Source organism: Oryzias latipes, chromosome 18 (genome assembly GCF_053564925.1).
Source record: "Oryzias latipes strain Hd-rR chromosome 18, Olatipes_Hd-rR_3.1".
Lineage (NCBI taxonomy): Eukaryota > Metazoa > Chordata > Actinopteri > Beloniformes > Adrianichthyidae > Oryzias > Oryzias latipes.
In genome coordinates this window covers 27,922,970-27,941,781 of record NC_136254.1, presented here as the reverse complement: position 1 = coordinate 27,941,781, position 18,812 = coordinate 27,922,970, and the positions used below count along the sequence as shown (strand labels likewise).

At 39.7% G+C, this 18,812-nt stretch overlaps 1 protein-coding gene across 1 annotated transcript; it reads left to right on the top strand.

Annotated features, from left to right (window-relative positions):
- Positions 1–182: 182 nt before the first annotated feature.
- Positions 183–18,561, top strand: si:dkey-183c6.8 (protein O-GlcNAcase). The gene is made up of 17 exons (XM_004079739.5): positions 183–353; positions 2,761–2,812; positions 4,117–4,214; positions 5,364–5,494; positions 5,570–5,741; positions 5,828–5,926; positions 6,562–6,831; positions 8,265–8,351; positions 8,449–8,909; positions 8,988–9,162; positions 9,788–9,844; positions 10,077–10,162; positions 10,289–10,393; positions 10,932–11,023; positions 11,120–11,309; positions 12,952–13,111; positions 13,734–18,561. The coding sequence occupies exons 1-17, from the start codon at positions 314–316 to the stop codon at positions 13,868–13,870; spliced, it is 2,412 nt and encodes an 803-aa protein (XP_004079787.2). The 5' UTR covers positions 183–313; the 3' UTR covers positions 13,871–18,561.
- The last annotated feature ends 251 nt before the right edge of the window (positions 18,562–18,812 follow it).

The following is an 18,812-nucleotide window of genomic DNA, read 5'->3' as shown; positions in this document are numbered from 1 at the left end:
TTAATTCACTCTTCCAACATAAATGATATTAATATTAAATTAAGTGCATGAATCCGCATTTAAAGGGATTTCATTTTGTTTATTTAAAGAAAGGAACCACCTTAACAAAGGAAAACTGGCGTATTCGAGGAACACGTGAAAGTAGCCTTTTCACGCGAGCACCTGAACGCAGCGCGGGAGCATCACAGCGGGAAAGGAGGAGGAGGAGGAAGAGGAGGAGGAAGAAGCTCGCCGTGGAGAGGCATGAAGAGCATCCGCGGAATCTAAGCCATCAGACGGGGACTGCAGCTCGTCTTCCCGCCTTTGTGACAGCATGGAGGAGAAGCAGCGGTTCCTCTGCGGGGTGGTGGAAGGTGAGAGCGGCCGACTCCATCATTTCATCATTGTTCTATTAAAGAAAACACCTCACCGTTGGCTTTAAAGGCGTCACTCATATTTGAAACCGTAGCAGCTGTTATTAATATATTAATGAAGGAAGGGGAGGCTGCGTTAAAGCGCTGCTTAGCTGGAATTCAACCATAAGGAGGAGATGAAATAACTGACATCTAATAACTATCTGCTTGTTTCATGGAACAATTATACTAGCGACGCAAATGACGGATTGTTGGGGCTTTACAGTAACAATGATAATGCAAAAAAAAAAAAAAAAACTCGAGGCTTTAAATATGATCCATTCTTGGACATGAACAATAGAACATTTTATTAATGACCGACAAAACGTTTTACAAACCGGTATGTTTTTCTGGGTCCTTTGAAGCCACCAATGGGTTAAAATCTTTCCCAAATTCATGAATGGGCATTCAAGAACTAAAAGGAAAATAACATATTTTAGGACTTTAGCATCAGCTTTAATGCTTTATAGTGCATCTGCCAGATTTTGTTTTTCTCTAATTCATTATAACTACTCTGCTGAAAAAAATAAACAAATTGTTGGATAAAAACTTGGTTTGAATGAGAAAAAAAGAGTTACCAAGTCTTCATTTAACAACATCTTGCACAGTCAAACGGTAAACCCCATTTTGAACATATTTAAAAGTCATTAGGTATTTTATTTACCCAAGGCAATAAGCAATAATGTATTTTATTTATTCTTGGTTGCTAAATATTATGGTATATTATATATCGTGGTTTGTACAAAATTTCTCCATAAAGGATGTTGACAGCATAGAATGGTTGATCATTTACCAAACGGAGAGCATGTGTAGCTGTCACTGTCTGCCATATTATTGGCAGATTAAAGAGTATACCGAATGAAAACACGCCACACAAATGGTGCCAAAGAAAGCAGTGTGGCTTGTTGGCCGTCTGCTGCTCTTGTTTGTCAAGATGAGTCGAGAGCTAAAAACCCATTTTGTGCAAATAGCTTCCATTTCTACTTTGTGTAAAAATAGTGCTTCTCTGTTTGGCCAAAGATTAGAATCCTCACATATCCCACAAAAATGTGCATAATTTCCTTTTCCTGGTCTCCTATGTCTCCCTTAAACCCAAGAGTTTTATAACGTCATGGGGTTGGCATCCAGCTTGGGCAGTAATTGCGTTTGTCTCAGCGGGGGGGGGGGGCTCTCCATAGGAGCAGCAGGCAGGTCAAACACCTTCATATGTGCCAAAATATTCAAAGAGGATCGGCGAGAAAACGCAATCGGTGTTGAATATGGTCCTCACTGACCCACTTAGAGCACACGCTCGGTGCAGACTTATTCACAGACACAAAGGACCGAAGAGGGACATCAGAGTTGCTCCCGTTTCTAAGAATAGAAATTGGGATGAAGAGTGTGCTGTAGTCGCAGCTGAATTATGCTTCTGCCAAGTGCAGCAGGGATGTGGCCAAAGATGTTGCATCGTTTTGTGTGAGCAAAAGCACTGACGGTTAATAAAGCTGATATGTGCAGCTTAATCAGTCCATATATTTCAAACTTTCTTGTCAATTTTAAGCATTTATTTACAATTATAATTTTTTTAAGCAAAAGGCTTATATCGCATGTTTGAATTGACCTCATCTCTAGTGTGGATGCACACCTTTAAGCCTTTGTCGCAACTGAGCTTCTGGGCAAAAAATAGGCAAACCTGTACGGGGCACAGAGGTGACTAAGACGTAACGTGTAGGTCTTAGATAGGGTATACTTGTTCATGTACATTTTTTCTCTATGAACACTGTGAGCGACAGGTCGTAGCGAACACTTCAACACCAAGCAAGGGTAAGTAGGACGGAAGTAGAGGAGACGCAGACGTATCGTACAGATTTTTGATTCCCTCCCCAATCCTGCGTTCTATTCAAGGAGTCTGTTGATGCCTTTCATGTGATACTGTAAGTGTGCACTCCTTGCGTGGAGTCTGACTGTTAGAAATGAAGACATTAGACAATCAGAGCGTGCTTTATGTGGGAATGCTAGGGGCACTTACATATCACCTGCACACTCCATGTGTGCACATTCACGCATAGTCAGTATTGGTAACTTACTAACAACTGGAGTGTGTGCACAATATGACAGCATCACGTGTGTGTCAGAAGTGTGTGCAGCTTACCATAGCTTTACAATACAGTTACCACATGCATGGCATCTGTACACTCCATTTTCATGATATTCCTTAAGGTGGCCATATGAGCCTTAAGGGCTCCTTCCCCTTAAGGTGCAGCTGCTCCTCTCTACCACCCTCCAGGGTGGTAACCAACAGAACCTATATGGGTCAACTTCCAGTACAGGAGCATGCTACTGAGGCTTTAAATTCTGCATTTGTACTAAGAACAACGTTTTTCTGCAGGATTTTATGGAAGGCCATGGTCCATTGATCAGAGGAAGGTTCTTTTTCAATGGTAAGTCCGCCTATATTTCCTACAAACCAAAGACTCCTAACATGTAAGCTTTTGTTGTTGTTGGGTTCATATTCTCACCTGTGAGTATATGTTGGGCTGAGGCCAGGTCTGTAAACAAAGTCAGTTCAGGATGTACTGACAATAAGCCCTGTGGGCTAAACCCACATACAAGTTTTTTATCTGAGTGACAAAGAAAACAAAATCCTGGATGCAGACTTACTTCTTAAGCAGGGAGGCCTCAATCTCGGAGCGAAAACTCAGCCATGGATGACCACTTGAAGGGAGGCAAACTTTATTTTTGGCAGGTCAAAGGATAAATAGTGGGGGGACTCAAGTGGAATTTGATTTAGGGTCTAAGAAAATATGGACATTCCAAAAGCAGTGTACGTACATTATCATATTACAGTTATGTTTAAAGAAAATGTGTATTCCTCTTTTGACTTTTAGTTACAAGTTTCCTGTAGACTGTAGGCTGCTAGTTTAAAGACCACTTTTGGTTATTCATCCAAACTTTTGAAACAATGATAAATCGGCACCAACTTCTTCTCTGAAGGACCTAACGGCATTATTTAGACTTCTAAACTGTAGCAGCATGTAAATGTGTGGGCTCCTGCTAAACAAGTTTTTATGAGACTTCAGTGTGGGTTGTGAGTAGAATTCATATGCTAAGTGTTGCATAAGTTTGGCAGCTGTGATTTTGTTTTTTAAGGTGGGTTGAAGCTTTGTGGAGGCAACTGACACTCCTTCTGTCCAGGAAATGAAACAATGACAGAAAAGGTTGCTTTCTGCAGAAGACAAGAAGAAACCCGATCAGAATCCAAAGGCGGAAGCCCGTTCATGGTTGTAGACTTGTTCATGAATGGCCTCCGATGCAGATCCGGTTTCTCTCTGACTACTATGCTGTATTTATAATTCAGGAGTGCATTTCCTGTAACTGAGGGGGCTTTGGATTCTTAGAATCAATACTGTGGATTTATTTTCTTTCAGCTTGTTGTGCTTCTGATCCCTCGTTTCATCCGTTCTGGTTCGTCTTTTCACTCTTCTAGCCTTAATTTGACGAGTACTAAAGTCTGGTCTTCAACACACATTTAAGAATAATGAGCTTATGTTTAATTCAGGCCTAAAAGCACCAATTGTCTCATTAGTAGGTTAATCATGTTCCATCGAGTAATGCCTGGGCCTTTTTTAACCATTTGCATTTGGCAGCTTCACATCTTTAGCTTTGGGCAAAAATTGACTTGGACCTTGACTCTTGTAAGTTGTCTTGTATTTGACCAACTGCCATCATGTTTCATTTCTGTTAGGATGCAGCTCTGGGGACTAAACACCTACCTGTATGGGCCAAAAGATGACCTGAAACATCGACTGCTGTGGAGAGAAGTCTATTCTCCAGAAGAGGAAGGTTGTCATTTTTTTTTAACCCTTCAAACCATTATTGTATGTACACACATGTTAACTTGTTGAAGCACAAAATGCAAACTAGTGCATGTTAAATCCATTGGAAAACTTTCCAACAGTTTCAGTGCAGCAACCTATCACCTACTGTATAACCTATAATACCTATGTCAGTTTAAAGGCTGCCTTTGCTTAGAAATAGCTGAAATGCCAGTCTGTCAGGACGATGGATGGATGGATGGATGGATGGATGGATGGATGGATGGATGGATGGATGGATGGATGGATGGATGGATGGATGGATGGATGGATGGATGGATGGATGGATGGATGGATGGAGTGTTTAAAGATACGTAGACAAAGTTAAAGAACTATTGATTTGGCTCTTTAATAAGTTTATAACTGATATTGTTTTTAACTTCAACAGCAATTTAACCCTCATAATGTGTTTGGGTTTTCACATTTTAACCCTTCAAAAGAAGGGTTAAACACATAATTGAGTTTGGGCAGAGCCGGTTAGGTTGATATTTCAGAAAAATTGTGCATTTTGTGGCACAAGCACCATATTTGGCATGGATTTACCTTAGGATGCCCTGTTACATAAAAGCATTTTTTCTGTGAGAATAATCCAAAAGGGCCACCATTTTTAAAGATGGTAGCCATACACTACATTTTTTACAATTTTTTAACTTTTACAATAATATTTAGTGTCTATTTACCCCAGTCTCAACAATATTGGCTGTTCATGCACAAACTGCAGTCTTTAACCTTGAGGGGTACCTACAGACTACTATTATATGTATATTACCATATATAATATTAAAACATTTTTTTTAAATCTTGGATTTTCGTGTTGATAATGTGCTTTTCCTAAGGGATCCTAAGGTATTGTACATCCATGGCAAATTTGGTGCTTGTACCACAAAATGCACAATTATTTTAATAACTGGCTCCACTATTGTTCAATTCCTATACTGGTCACTGTTTTTTAAACTACACCACTAGTAAACTAAAAAATAATGACAAGCTGATATGTAGAAGTAAGTTAACATGAACATTTAGTCAAAAAGAAAAGACATATTAATTCTAAGGTTTTAGAAAAACTCAACAGTATTCACCAATATTCTCCATCTGGCCTTTTCTCCTTTTCCTGCAGGTCAGTTGCGTACTCTCATCGTTGAGGCCCAGTCCAGAGGCCTGCAGTTTGTTTATGCACTCTCCCCCGGTCAGGACATTGTCTTTTCCTCGTCCTGTGACTTAGCTTTACTCAAACGCAAGCTAAGACAGGTGTGGTATTGTCTATATACTTATCACTCACCACTTTGTTCAGCCCCACTTAAGGGAATCTCTTCCTTATCTTAGGTAGCAGACCTGGGCTGCCAGGCGTTTGCAATCCTCTTTGACGACATTGATGCCTCCATGTGTCAGGCTGACAGCGAGGCCTTTGCCTCTTCTGCCCATGCTCAGGTCACTGTTACCAACGAGGTTTATCGGTTCTTAGGGGAACCACCGGTCTTCCTTTTCTGTCCCACAGGTAAGCCTTGAGTCAAAGTGTTGCATGATTCAGTCAGGCTGGTTTTACTGCATGCAACAGTATTTTCTGCTTCTCTGTCTCTGTAGAGTACTGCAGTTCTCTGTGCTCCCCCAGCGTGTCTAAGTCCCCCTACCTACAAACAGTTGGAGAAGACCTGCTGCCGGATATTAGCGTAATATGGACTGGTAAATGTCAAAACACACGAAGAACATACATGTCCCTCTGACGACCTGGTGTCCACATGCATGGACATCCCATCTTGGGTTCTATGACCACAGTAGTTATTTCTGCTTAACGGTGACTATCTGGGTAGAGGGTTAACCCAAATATTAGCTCAGGTCTTAAGAGGTCAGGAAGTGATTTTCTTTTGGGTCATTTTTAGAGCAGCGATTTTGGGTTGGTCAGGACAGTCCCATGCACAATTACACACATGCTAAAATAAAATAAGCCTTCAGAGAAATTCTCACTAACACCTCCACAAACCCAAAATGACTTATGTGAACATCCACCCACGTGCCAATAGAGAAAAGCAGATCCCATTGCTCACGTCCTTTTAGTTAATGCCTACTAATGTGTGCCTTTTTTCTGTATTTCTGCATCAGAAGCTTCAGTTGTTTTGTGTTCTGCTTTCTGGGGCTCCATGATTTTTAGTGTTTCTAAGCTGAGAAATCCAAGTGTCTGATATGTGAAATGATAACTGAACCAAACTGAGATGCTAGATTTGTTTTAACTTTTTCTAACTATAACTATAAAACTATTTCTGTTGCAGATTTCAGTTTGGATTCTCCAACTGTGAGGCTTTCCCATTCTCATTCCACAGGTAGCAAGGTCATCTCCAGGAAACTGTCAGTTGACGGCCTCGCTGAGGTGAAGTCTGTCCTCCAGCGACCCCCACTCATCTGGGACAACCTGCACGCTAACGACTATGACTCCAGGCGCCTCTTCTTGGGCCCTTTTAAGGGCCGGGAGCCTGGACTTAGAAGCAACTTGAGAGGCCTGCTTCTCAATCCAAACTGCGAGTTTGAAGCCAATTACATCCCACTCCACACTCTGGGAAGCTGGCTCAGAGCAGGGAAGGAGGAAACGAAAGGTGAGGGGTTTGGATTGGACATCTCCTTTGTCTTATACTAATATAACAGGTCGCCAGAGCATGAGGACAGTCCAATGTGGCTATGAACAAACATCACGCTACATGACTTCTGCAAAACATCTCTATATATTTGGATTTTCTAAAAAATAAAAAGGATAAGCCAAGCATTAAAGCTCTGGTTAAGGTTTATGAAATAAATTCAAGAAAAATATTCCTTGAAGGCTATGTCCAACAACCCTTTGAATTGTTGTCTGTTGTTTAGACCAGTGTTTTTCAACCAGTTTGCCGCGGCACACTAGTGTTCCGTGGGAGATGGTCAAGTGTGCCGTGGGAAATTGCCCTCATTAACTGATCTAAAAACATTTTCCATCTCCAGGAAATCAGCTCTGTGTTCATCCAAACAGGTCCTGATAAAACACAGAGTAGTTAGGAATATGAAAGATCATAAAATACTTTTTTCTTTGTGTTTAGTTTATTTTATTAAAGACACGTTGGTAAGAATGAGGGTACCGCGATTTAGCCGCAGCTTCAGCTGTTTTTTGGAAAAGTCCCTTCCCTTTAACTGTCTCCACCAATCATTCTTGGAGGCTTAATCATACGTCATCAGTCTGACCAATCAGAAGTGGTTCAAGTCTTCACTTCCATGTTCCAATTTAGCTCATAAAGTCTCTTAGTTCCAACAAAAATACCAGCTAAAGCTCGTCTTTAGTGGTGTAACTTTCCACAGAATCCGGTATCAGACTGTGGTTCAAGTGAACAAAACAATGAAGCTCAGAGAAGCGATCTCCGGCCGTTTGCGCACCACATCTCCCATGATGCATTGGGTTAAAGTTATAGCGTCTCAGCGCACAATGAGGTCTGTTGTTAAACATCTTGAAACCACAACGAAAACACATCAAACAGTTTTTAAATCTTCTAAGTTAACTTTTATTACTACTTTTAGAAAAAACAGCAGCAGCTTCCAGCTTTTTCTGACACAATTATCACAAAAATGCATGTGAGATTGCGTATGGACTAGATCAGGGGTGGGCAATTCCAGGCCTCGAGGGCCGGTGTGTCTGCATGATTTCCAGATAGTCTTGCCCTACTCATGGCTGATTACCTGGTTCAGGTGTGTCCAGCCAATAATCTTGCCCTACTCATGGCTGATTACCCGGTTCAGGTGTGTCCAGCCAATTAGAACATGCCAGAGCAGGGTATGCTGGAAAACATGCAGGAATGCGGCCCTCAGTGCCCACCTCTGGACTAGATCAATACAGACTATGCGTTTCTCCTTTTTCTTTTTAATTTTTGGATGCTGGTGTGCTGCGGGATTTTTTTCAAGGTTAAAGTGTGCCATGGCTCAAAAAAGGTTGAAAAACACTGATTTAGACTTGTTACAGAACTGTTTTAGTCTTTTTTAAGATGCTCTGTCATTTTTCCTTGTGATGCAGACGAGGAGTTTGACTACTGTCCTGACAGAGCTCTAACCGCTGCTCTGCACGACTGGATGGAAGAACTTAACCAACCTCTACAAGCAGGTACTGCATGGAGACATCGTCAAATATGGGGACTTGTAACTTTTGCATATCAAGAAGCTCTCTAGCTTTTGTTAACACTAAGACATCTTGATTAAAGGTCGTCATACCATACGGACGGACCCACATGGTTATGTCCAAACATCACGCTGCAAAACTTCTGACTGGTCCGACCGTCCTTCCACCTTCAGGGGGACCTCTGCTCTGGCAAAACTTCCAGTCTTCCCTCTGAATTCCAGCTCTCCTCCCTCCTCACCCACTTTAGAGGACAGGGAAAAACAAATGGGGGAGAAGAAGGGATCGAGCTATTCAAGTCAAAAGTCTCCTGGATCTAGACCGGGACCAGTCCCAAGTGGAGGCCAGGGGGAGAAGGTTCAGGGCCGGGGAATGTGTGGTGGGAAGGGTTTGCTCAGTGAATCACAGGTGCGGCTGATGGTTGGTCTTCACTACCTTCCCCATGAGCATGGCCCATCGGCTCAGAAACTTCTGCAGGATCTGACTTGGCTGAAGACAAACTGCCACCTGGTCAGCACCAACGGCAAGAAGGCGCAGCCTCAGAAGGTCAGGGAAACATTTGCATTCAGCTAACGAAATGTAAACGACAAAGTTTGGACTCACAATGCTCTGTGACATTGTCAGGCTGAAGAGTGGCATGGACGAGCCTCGAGGTTCCTGTCTCTGTGTGAAGACATAGCACAGCTCCACTGCAGCGTGGTGGGCGGGGCAAACAGGGCTGTGCTCTATGATCTTTATCCTTACGTGTGGGACCTCAGAAACACTGCTCTGGTGGCAAAGGCCTTTGTATGCTGGCTGGGTAAGAACACAGTAAGCTCATTACACAAAACTGCATACTTTTTTTTGTGTGGACTAATTGTAATTTACTAAGCTGAAAAAGAGCCAGTGACAGCATCATCGATCACACAGTTAAATGGTGGCCATTTCTTACAAAATAACAGCTGTTGGATGCAACGTGATGCCCAAACTGGCTTTCTGTATTCTTAATGCAGTGTATGTAAAAAGTGATTAGCGAAAATTCCGACCCACCTATCATTCTAGAAATACTTTCAACAACAGACATTGTCTTGAAGTTGAGTCATGGTTACTGGACTTAAAATCTTTTTCCTTGAAATATTTTGCCACTCATCCAAGTGTCTTGTAAACTGATGAATGGATTAAGTATGACACATTATTTCAATGATTCTTTTTTACCATGTTAGATATGTTTTCTGTGGTTTTGTTCTTGGAATTGATTTGATTAGCTTATAGCCACTCTTGTGTAACATTCTGATCCAAGTTATGAGCAGTAAGTTGGGCAATGATAAGCCCTTGATGACTGAAGTGAAATAGCCTTGATCCAAACTAAAGTAGACAGTGCCTAATAAAAGAAATGTATTCAGTTCTACATGTCTTTGACAAAGGCTTTTATTGACCTTCCTCAGATGGACGAGTGCAGAGTGACAGCTCTGCTCTTGGCTCCTGGAGGAACTGCTTTCACTGTGAGTGAGCATCAACTTTACTCTCAAATAACTGTATCTAAGACTTGCAGCCATTATATAACAGATTCCCAAAACTGTGTTGAAGGCTTTTGCCAGCAGTGCTTGGAATATTTAGGACATTTGCATGAAATGTGAAAGCACTGGTAAAAATGTTTCGCTACCTCCTTTGTTTGGTTTTCTGCAATCTTAGGTTGTTGCTAAATTTTGACTGTGCAGTATTCTTGTCTTGTAGGGTGTGGGAAAACCACAGGAGCAGACATGATGGGCGTAGACTCTGAGCCATGGGTGTTTAAAGGGGGCTTGTCCGGGGATGTGCAGGTATTAAACATGCTCATTTTCAATTTTCAAATCTGTTTTTCTGCAGTCGAATGTCTCCTTGTTGGTGACATTTGATTTATTTTTTTACAAAAATCAAAAGCTCTGTATTTCGTCTGTGTTTTACAGATGCTTCTCCCAATTGGCAGTTGCAGCGAACTCTTTACTCACCCTCCGCCTCTCTTCCCTACCTCTCGTCTTTACAATGTCAGGCCATACCACAACAAAGACAAGGTAAAACAAAAAACCTATCCCTGAACACTAGCAAAGTATTTGTAAAGATAGTCATGTGGTAAAAATTTGCACTGGGCAGCTTAACCATTAAATGCATACATGCATAAAACATAATTATGTATCAAAGTTTGTTGTTCTGCTATTCACCGTATGGGGAACTGATCTTCTTCTAGCAAAAAAGAGCTCAAATCACAAACAGCAATTGATGGTTCAACTCCCAAGTCTTTGCTTTTGACTGAAGTCCAAAGACTTTGGTCAAATGTTCATGCCAATCCCAAGTTTTTGGTTCCAAGTGTGACTATCATATAAATGTCCAGCCACAGAAATGTGCTTCTTAGTCAGATTCAATATTTTAATCCAAGTTTCATTGTTCACTTGTCAACTTTCTTCTCATCATTTTGCAATATTTTAGAAGGTCTTCATCTAAAGTTTTGTTAATAAGTACCGGTGGTTTCTAGTAACCTGATTGATACAACTTACCTTTTTGGTTTGTAATTCTGCAATGAGAAGACAAAAAGCTAAATGTTTGAATCCACAGGTGGAGTTATACCGTATGGTCCGTCAGTTACATTTAAGAACTCAGGGGGGCCAAGAGTCCAACATAGCTCACCCAGATGTCATAGGAGACAGGTTTGTCAGCGTGTTCATTTGTGGGGGAAAAAAGATCTCTGTATACTGCTCTTCATTTGAAAAGGATTAAAGACACGTATTCGTTTCTTCTCCTAGATGTCTTGGCCCATGCTTGGCGTTAAGCCCAGAGTACAGCTTCATCCTTGAAGACGAGTTAGGTGTTTGCGGCTGTGTTTTGGGCATTTTAGATGTCCCAAGCTTTGCCAAGAGGTGCCAGGCCAGTTGGATACCCGCAATGAGGGACAAATATCCTCCCAAAGGGAACAGCACACACCCAAACACACAGGTGAGTAAAATGGTAAATTGGAATCAAACCCTCAACCAAATCTCTTTGAAATGACTACTTTGGTATTATCCAGAGCAGAAGCAGAAACACATTCAAGATGGCTTAAATCTGACAATCATTGACATGCCACCACCTGCTCTTGGACCATCAAGGGTTTTCTGTAGAAGATTCCCAATAAGACGGTCCAAATAAAAGCACAGTGCTCAAACATGGATGGAAACACTCTTGAAGTAAATGTTGCTCAGAATTTATACATATGCAGTGCATCAAAAACATATTTAAATGTCATATTCATGCTTGTGCTGAGCAGCAACTAACTGCTCTTTAAGGTACAGAGAAGCCTATTCCTGGTCCTCAAGATCCTCTACCCACCTGTAAGACGTCAGAACTAACAAGAAAGACATTCAAACTCTCTCAAGTTGAAAGCATGTAGAGCCAATGCACTTCACTATGTAACGATTACATGGCGTTTTACAAAATCAAACGTGTCATTTTCAATTAAAAATTTGGAACTTGACAACAAAAATTACACATTTACCATTTGACTCTAACTGGGGTTTTTCTTGGCGCTTTGAAGATAATTTTACTGGGATAATTTCTCCTCAGGGACCAGTGGGCAGCATTTGAGCAGATATTTACCACTTGACTAGAAACGAGAGTTAATCAACCAACATCTAAGCCCGTCTGTAGAAATCTAGAGGTTCCATTGTAACACCCACTGCTGATGAAGTGTTTATAACTCATTGTGACAAACTCTTCAGCTGCAAGAGACAGAAAGCTATGAGTAAGCAATGGGTACAGTCAGATGCTAACAGTCATTCTTTGGATGACTACCAGTCCTTGTCAAGCCACAAATGGTAAACAAGTTTCCATGCTGTTACAAATTAATATTGAAAAGCCACTTGTTCTGCTTTATCGCACTCCATCAAATTTTAGTGGAAATTTTAAACTATGCTTTTGCTTTACTGATTTAGTAAGATGATAACTTGACAATGAGGTTGGACAAGTAGCCAGTACCAGTTTACACTATACAGGTACAATCCAGGAGGAAATGCTGCCATCTTTTCAACTATTAGTCAAGCAAACCATTAATGGAGATTGGTTTTACATTCATATGCATTATTGGCAATTTACAGTTCTTTATTTTGCCTTTATCAGTGGAATTTAGTTGCTGTGGACACTGTATTTACATGTACCCCAGGTAGAGAAATAACCTGTAGTTCAGAGGTAGAGCAGTCAACCTATCATTGGAAGGTCGCAGGTTTGGTTCCCGCCTTGCCTTCCCATGTTCAAGTGTCCTCGGACAAAAAACTGAACCCCACATTACTCCTGGTGGTTATAGGTTGGCGCTGTGGTTTCGCAGGTGTTTCTGGTCCCTGTAACTAAGGGGGGAATACTTTATCCCATTTACCATTCATAAAGGGCTTTGGAGAATCATCACAAATGCTGATATTTTTTTCTATGGTAACCCCCCCTGCCCAAAAGGTCATCAAGAACCTGTTTTTTAAATGTTTTTCATGCATTAAAATGCACTATTTTTTTATATTAATCTAAGTCAAAGTAAGAAAAAATGCATCAAATTAGAAAATGGAATGTCTATTTATAGCATCTGGAAATCTTTTTTCCTTGCTCCTTTTAAAAGGACTTAATCCGGTTAATTGAAGAGGACCAGGGTGAGTACCCAGACTCGCTCCTCCATCACTTCCCCTCGCAGGTGCGTTTGGATGCTCTTCCAGAGCTGGTGGACATCAGTGTCAGCCGAACCCTGCTCACCGCCCTCCTCGCTGCATTGAAAGCTAACGGTAAGGGTGTTTTACTGTGTTCAGGTTAGGAAAGGCTGGGCTGTTGTTACCTTCAATGAAAATGCTGGTATGGTCTGTGATAAGTGGTTTGGGAAAGTGATAAGGCCTACTAAAATAAAGGAAAAAAACGTAATCAATACTTGAGATAAACTTGGGCAAAACATATTTTCCAACCCACTATGAGGGCTACAGAGTTAATCACTCAGCCACCAGTTTAAAAAAAAATTACATGGCTGGATGTTGACACAAAAACCATGTGAAATCCTGCGGATTTTCAAAATAAAAGACTACAGCTGGATTTTCTCTTTGTGCTGAAAAAGTACAAAATTGAGTTAAGAAACAAAAATTGTCAACAAGTCACTAAAGTAATTGTATTATTACTATTATCTTGTAAAATTACCCTTATCACAGAATGTAAGACCAAGGATTCCATATAGTTTAATCCAGACCAATGTTTACACAAATATTACACTTAAAATATGAAAGCTTGTGTGACTTTTAAATATGTCTCAGGTGAAGTATAATTCTTCAGTCTTAAACTTGCACATTACTGACCCACTGCGTTGGAGAGGAAAATGCTGGTATATTTCAGTTTGTGCTCTCCACGTTTGTCTTTGTGCAGGTTCTCAGGGTGTCTTCTGCGAGGTGCAGCCCACAGACCGTCAGAGGCTGGAGTTCCTGACAAAACTGGGCTTCCTGGAGATCCTCAGAGGAGAGGCCAGGAGCAGAGAGGGGGTGGTGCTAGGGAGGCTGCTATGAAAACCACAGAGACATTAGAGCACTCGCACAAATACACACTTACGCCCTTTTCACACAAGATATGTAATGCTTTCATCAGTCTGTTACCGGGACAACATTCGGTCATTCAGATCATCGTCAGGTCATTTCAGCAATGTTGATCATGTGATTGTTGCCACACATCCTTCTTTTACAGTCATGTTAAATGAAATTTTAATTTAAAACCAGGTAAATTCTACCTCAGACATTTTAGTTGTTAAACCATGTCACATTTACAGCTCCAAAGCAAGCTCCAAACAGGTACAACTTTTAGCGCTATTACCAGATTATCTTAACAGAAATCCTTAGAAATAGTGAACATGTCTGATAAAACAGATTCACCAATAATCATTTGGTAATAATGTTCTAGTTATTTTCTCCAAAGGTTAAATATGGTAGAAAAACAGGAATCCAGGTAAAAAACAAGGCATGCATCACAAATTCTTCTGTTAACAAAAAGTATGCTATTAAGGTTATGTTTAAGTAAAACATACTTGAAACATACCTTAATTGTGGCAGCAAACAAATCAAATGTAGGTGTGGGACTAAAATGTTGATGTAATTGAGACAATAAACCATTCGTCGCTAATTTACAAGGTACCATTAAATTAATTAAGCATCACGTTGAGAGAAAAAACCCACTGAATAATATTTTCATATAATTGGAAATAAATTCAGGTATGAAGGGGTTTAACAAGTGATTTTATTTTTTTGCCACGCCTGTTATATGCTGTTGGACAACTGTTTAGCACGGTGGTGGAGGCTTTACAATATGGGCTTTGTTATACTTTTGTTTGACTTGTGCAAACAAAGAATTTTTATTGTTTAGCCATAAGTGTGTTGCATAAAAGTCTACATCCTAAAAGAGATTTGTCCAATACATATCAGTGGCTTTTGTAAGACGCCAACAAAGTAAGAAGCTTTGTGAAGATTAAGGTTGCAATGAAAAAAGGTTATCATGTCTTCAATGCAATAATAGTTATTGACAGTTGTTTGGTAGAAAGGGTATTGTAATTTTTGTGGTGGACAATGATTTTTTTTAATTTAAAAATGGTACATTTGGATCCAACTGAGGTGAAATGTAGCTACTATTAGCACCTAACATAGAGCTGATCTTTAACATGACTGAATGAGAGGCACCATCAAACCCCATGCCCCATCATCCCATTATTTCATGTTTAAGGACCTGTAATCATAATTCTTCAGTGATTTTCACCCAATGTCAATTTACGATACAACTTTTACCTTTTTATTTAAAAAAGCAAGCAGTTTAAGTCAGCCCACAGGTTTGAGTCCTGCTAAAGCTGACTTAACAAAATGGCAATAAAGTGTGTGGTAACGTGAGTTAGCTTAGTCAAACTGGAGTCTAAATAACAAAAAGTCCAATTACATGTCTGAAGGGGCTTTTAAAAACGAATAAGAGACAAAGACAATTCAACAGAGTTGGCAAAAAAAGGCTCTTGCACTCACCATTCAGACGTTAAAAACATATCATTCAGAGTAGGGGAGTGACACATCTTAACTTTGCAAAGAAGTAAAATTCTCATTTTCTTTCATTAGGAGGGGAAATGTTGAGGCATTGATTTCGATTTCTGAATCTGTATGGCAGCAATCAGGAAAAACCCAGAGATTTCCAAGGGCAATGATAGTTTTCAAGATTTTTTTATATGACAATAGCAAAGGGGGTACTCCCACACTGGGTTTGATTTGCACTGAAGTTTTTGTTTTCTTCTAATTTATTTTCTAGAGAATATTCTTAATTTTAGGGATGTAGAGATAGGTAGCTTTTTTTTAACTTTGTGGACAACTTTTATGTGGACAAAACAAGTTAAGCTAAAAAAAAGGGGGTGTATGTTGGCTTGCAAGTGAACCCTAGTGTGGTTCACTACAGTGGGATTGTTCACCAACTGTGCAGCAAAACAAGAAGCACAAGTAAATGAAATAGACCAAGTAATGTTATTGTGTAAAGTTAAAAAAAGCATATCCAAAGTAGCAGAAATCAGAAAAAACGTAAAAAATGTCCCATGTGTAAACTTGTAGTCAGGGGGGCGTTTATCCGTATGATAGAAAGATATATGTGGGGTTAGTGGGAGTAGCAGTTTTAAAAAAAAAATTATGGTGCTTGTCTCAGTGATCCCCCAAATGGTCAGCTGTTGTATCTGTATGAGTGCAGTGTGAAACTAGAGGAAGGTGTGATTTTTTCCAGCATCACACACCTAATCTGTTGCAGCTCCTCTTTTCTAGTCTGAAACCTCCCAAAACAAAGAAGAAGAAAAACCAAACACTTATTTTATGACTTCTACTGCTTCTGGAGACCAAAACCACCCCACAGACTCACCTGAATGCGAGGTGAAAAATGAGAGTTTGGCTCTGAAACTAAAGAATTAGAGCGTACCCTGTTAAATATGGACCACATCCTCAATTACTGATGTTCTTTTCAGCACCAACACTGTGCTTTTTTGTAAGAAAGAAATGACTCGGATTCAAAACATACCAAAAAAGAAAGTAACTTCCAAATTGGTTTTCTGTAAATGCCCATAAAAGTGCATATGAATCGTTTTTGCCTTATCTACAATCTAACTATCTGACAGACTTTTTTTTACTTTGAGTTCTTATTTTAAGTTTTTTATTTTATTTTATTTTTTTCATTTCTAATGCAAAATCTTTGTGGTTTTCTAGCCTCTTCTTTGTTCATAATTTACCTTTTCGTTTAAAAATATTTTTTAATTTATAATTTATAATAATTTAACTTTTTATTCTTTAAATGTAGTTCAGTAATGTGCAGATGCCAGAGCCGAGTTTGTTTAGATGCATGAAGAAAAATAAACATATTCATTCGGAGTAGATGTGACAATTATACAGATGTGACCACAAGCACATCTCTATTTTAACTGCATGCATTTTAGAAAAAAAATAATAATATTGGCCTTTTCTTATCAGTGATAGATGTAAAGACTTTAAAACCATTAAAAGATTGCAAGATTATGCATGTGTCATCGACAAAGAAAATGTTTGTCTTTAAGAAAAATAATTTTCACATGAGCAGATTTTCTGCTGTTGACACACCTGGTAAAAATGTACGTCCTTCCACAGCTTCCTGACTGAACATTTGTTGTTGGTGTCGGTTGTGTTCCTTTTTTGCGTGAGTGGATGTGTGCTCATCTAAGCCTTAGTCACTGTCCTGTGGGTGAATAACGGGCAAACTTGCACGGGACACACAGGTGGCCTGAATGAAATTTTGAAATTGGAGACGGCGATTTCAGAGGGAGAAAATGTTCATGCACCTTTACTTTTCTAGTTGGATGCTACAATCAAACACTTATACCTAAAGTGATAGGTGAGACGCAGACGTGTAGTGCAGATTTTTACTTTTTTCAACCGCCTCAAATCCTGCGAACTGCACAAGGACTCCTGTTAGTGCTGTTAAAGTGATAAATGTGTGCTCCTTGTGTGCAGACTGGCTGCAGTTTGTGTGGGCATCCTACGGGCAAACCTACAAACACTTACGCACCACCAGTACGACCTGTTCATGAAACAACTAGAGTGTTGTATAAGGACATCAGCCTTACAAATACTTCACAATACACATACCATATGTACAACAATGGTCAATTGGTCTCACGAGCCTCAAGGGGAGCTGCACTAACATTACCTTTAAGATCCAGCCACGCCCCTCTACGACCCTCCACCGACCCAGACGGCCCAAAAACAAGTGACTAAGGCTTTACATGTGAAAACAGATGTCATTTTCCCTTCGATCAGAACACTGATGAAGCATAGGGTGGATCACAACCTCACACAAACAAAGCACAACACTCACAATCCAACATCCAACTCCACGCATGTAGGACTCTGAATGTTTCTTCCTTTATAATTAAACTTAAAAAGGTCACTTTTTAAAGCAGGTATTAGTTTTTACAGTTTTCTTTAAACGTGCTTGATCAATCACTGTTTTAAAGGCACTTTTTTATGCTTGATAGCAAATATCTGTGAGGTGCTTATTGATAAAACTGTGGGGATAAACTAGAGAAAAATAACAGAAAAAAGAAATGCATGATGGGAATAAAATTCTTAGAAGAAATGTATTGCAAATAGGTTTCACTACACCTGACTGATGTTTTTGTTTGTTTTGAGGCATTTTTAAAAGTATTTCTTTCATGTTAAAAACTTTTGCGAGTTTTGGTGAAGAGTTCGGAAACAGGGTTGGTCAGTGTTCCTAAAATCCTGAAAAAGAAGCACTGAGTGGAAAAAATTGTGACTCATCAATTCTTCTTTTATTGTTTTATACACAATAAAAAGCATTAACATCTCTATCACCCAACTTAGCAATAGTGTTTCAAAGCCCACCATACTGTTTTAATGCATCCGATCCCTGTACATTTATATAAAAAACTGTCACTTCTGTTTACATTGAGGAAAGTACAGCCTAAGCTCTGCACTATGGCTTCAGTTCAAATTAATGATAAAAGCCACAATTGTTTTATATGATAAAACTGTAATTTTAAAATATTTTATTTGACATTGTATCAACTTTGCTTTTGTCAAAACATTTTTTTGATTAAAAATGCTTTTTTTTTAATGCATTTTGTTTCATGATGAGCGATGGCAGATAATTAAAGTGGCATTTTGTTGAAACAAAAATGTTGATGTTTAATAATAAAAATATGAGTTAACTTTGTTTTCTTTTTTTACACAAACATTTACAACCATTGACTGTATATGAGAACTGGACTGAGTGAGTATGATGTCACCCATAGAAAATGACTTTTCTGGCTCCAACAAAATTAAGTCAATTCAGTCGCCATTTGTTTTGCAATAGACACTGTCATTTTGGAGCCAGGTGACGTCAGTAAGCAGCGATGGTCTGAGTCATTGTTTCCATGACAACCACTCTCACCATTCAGGAGTGAGCTTGATGGAAGTC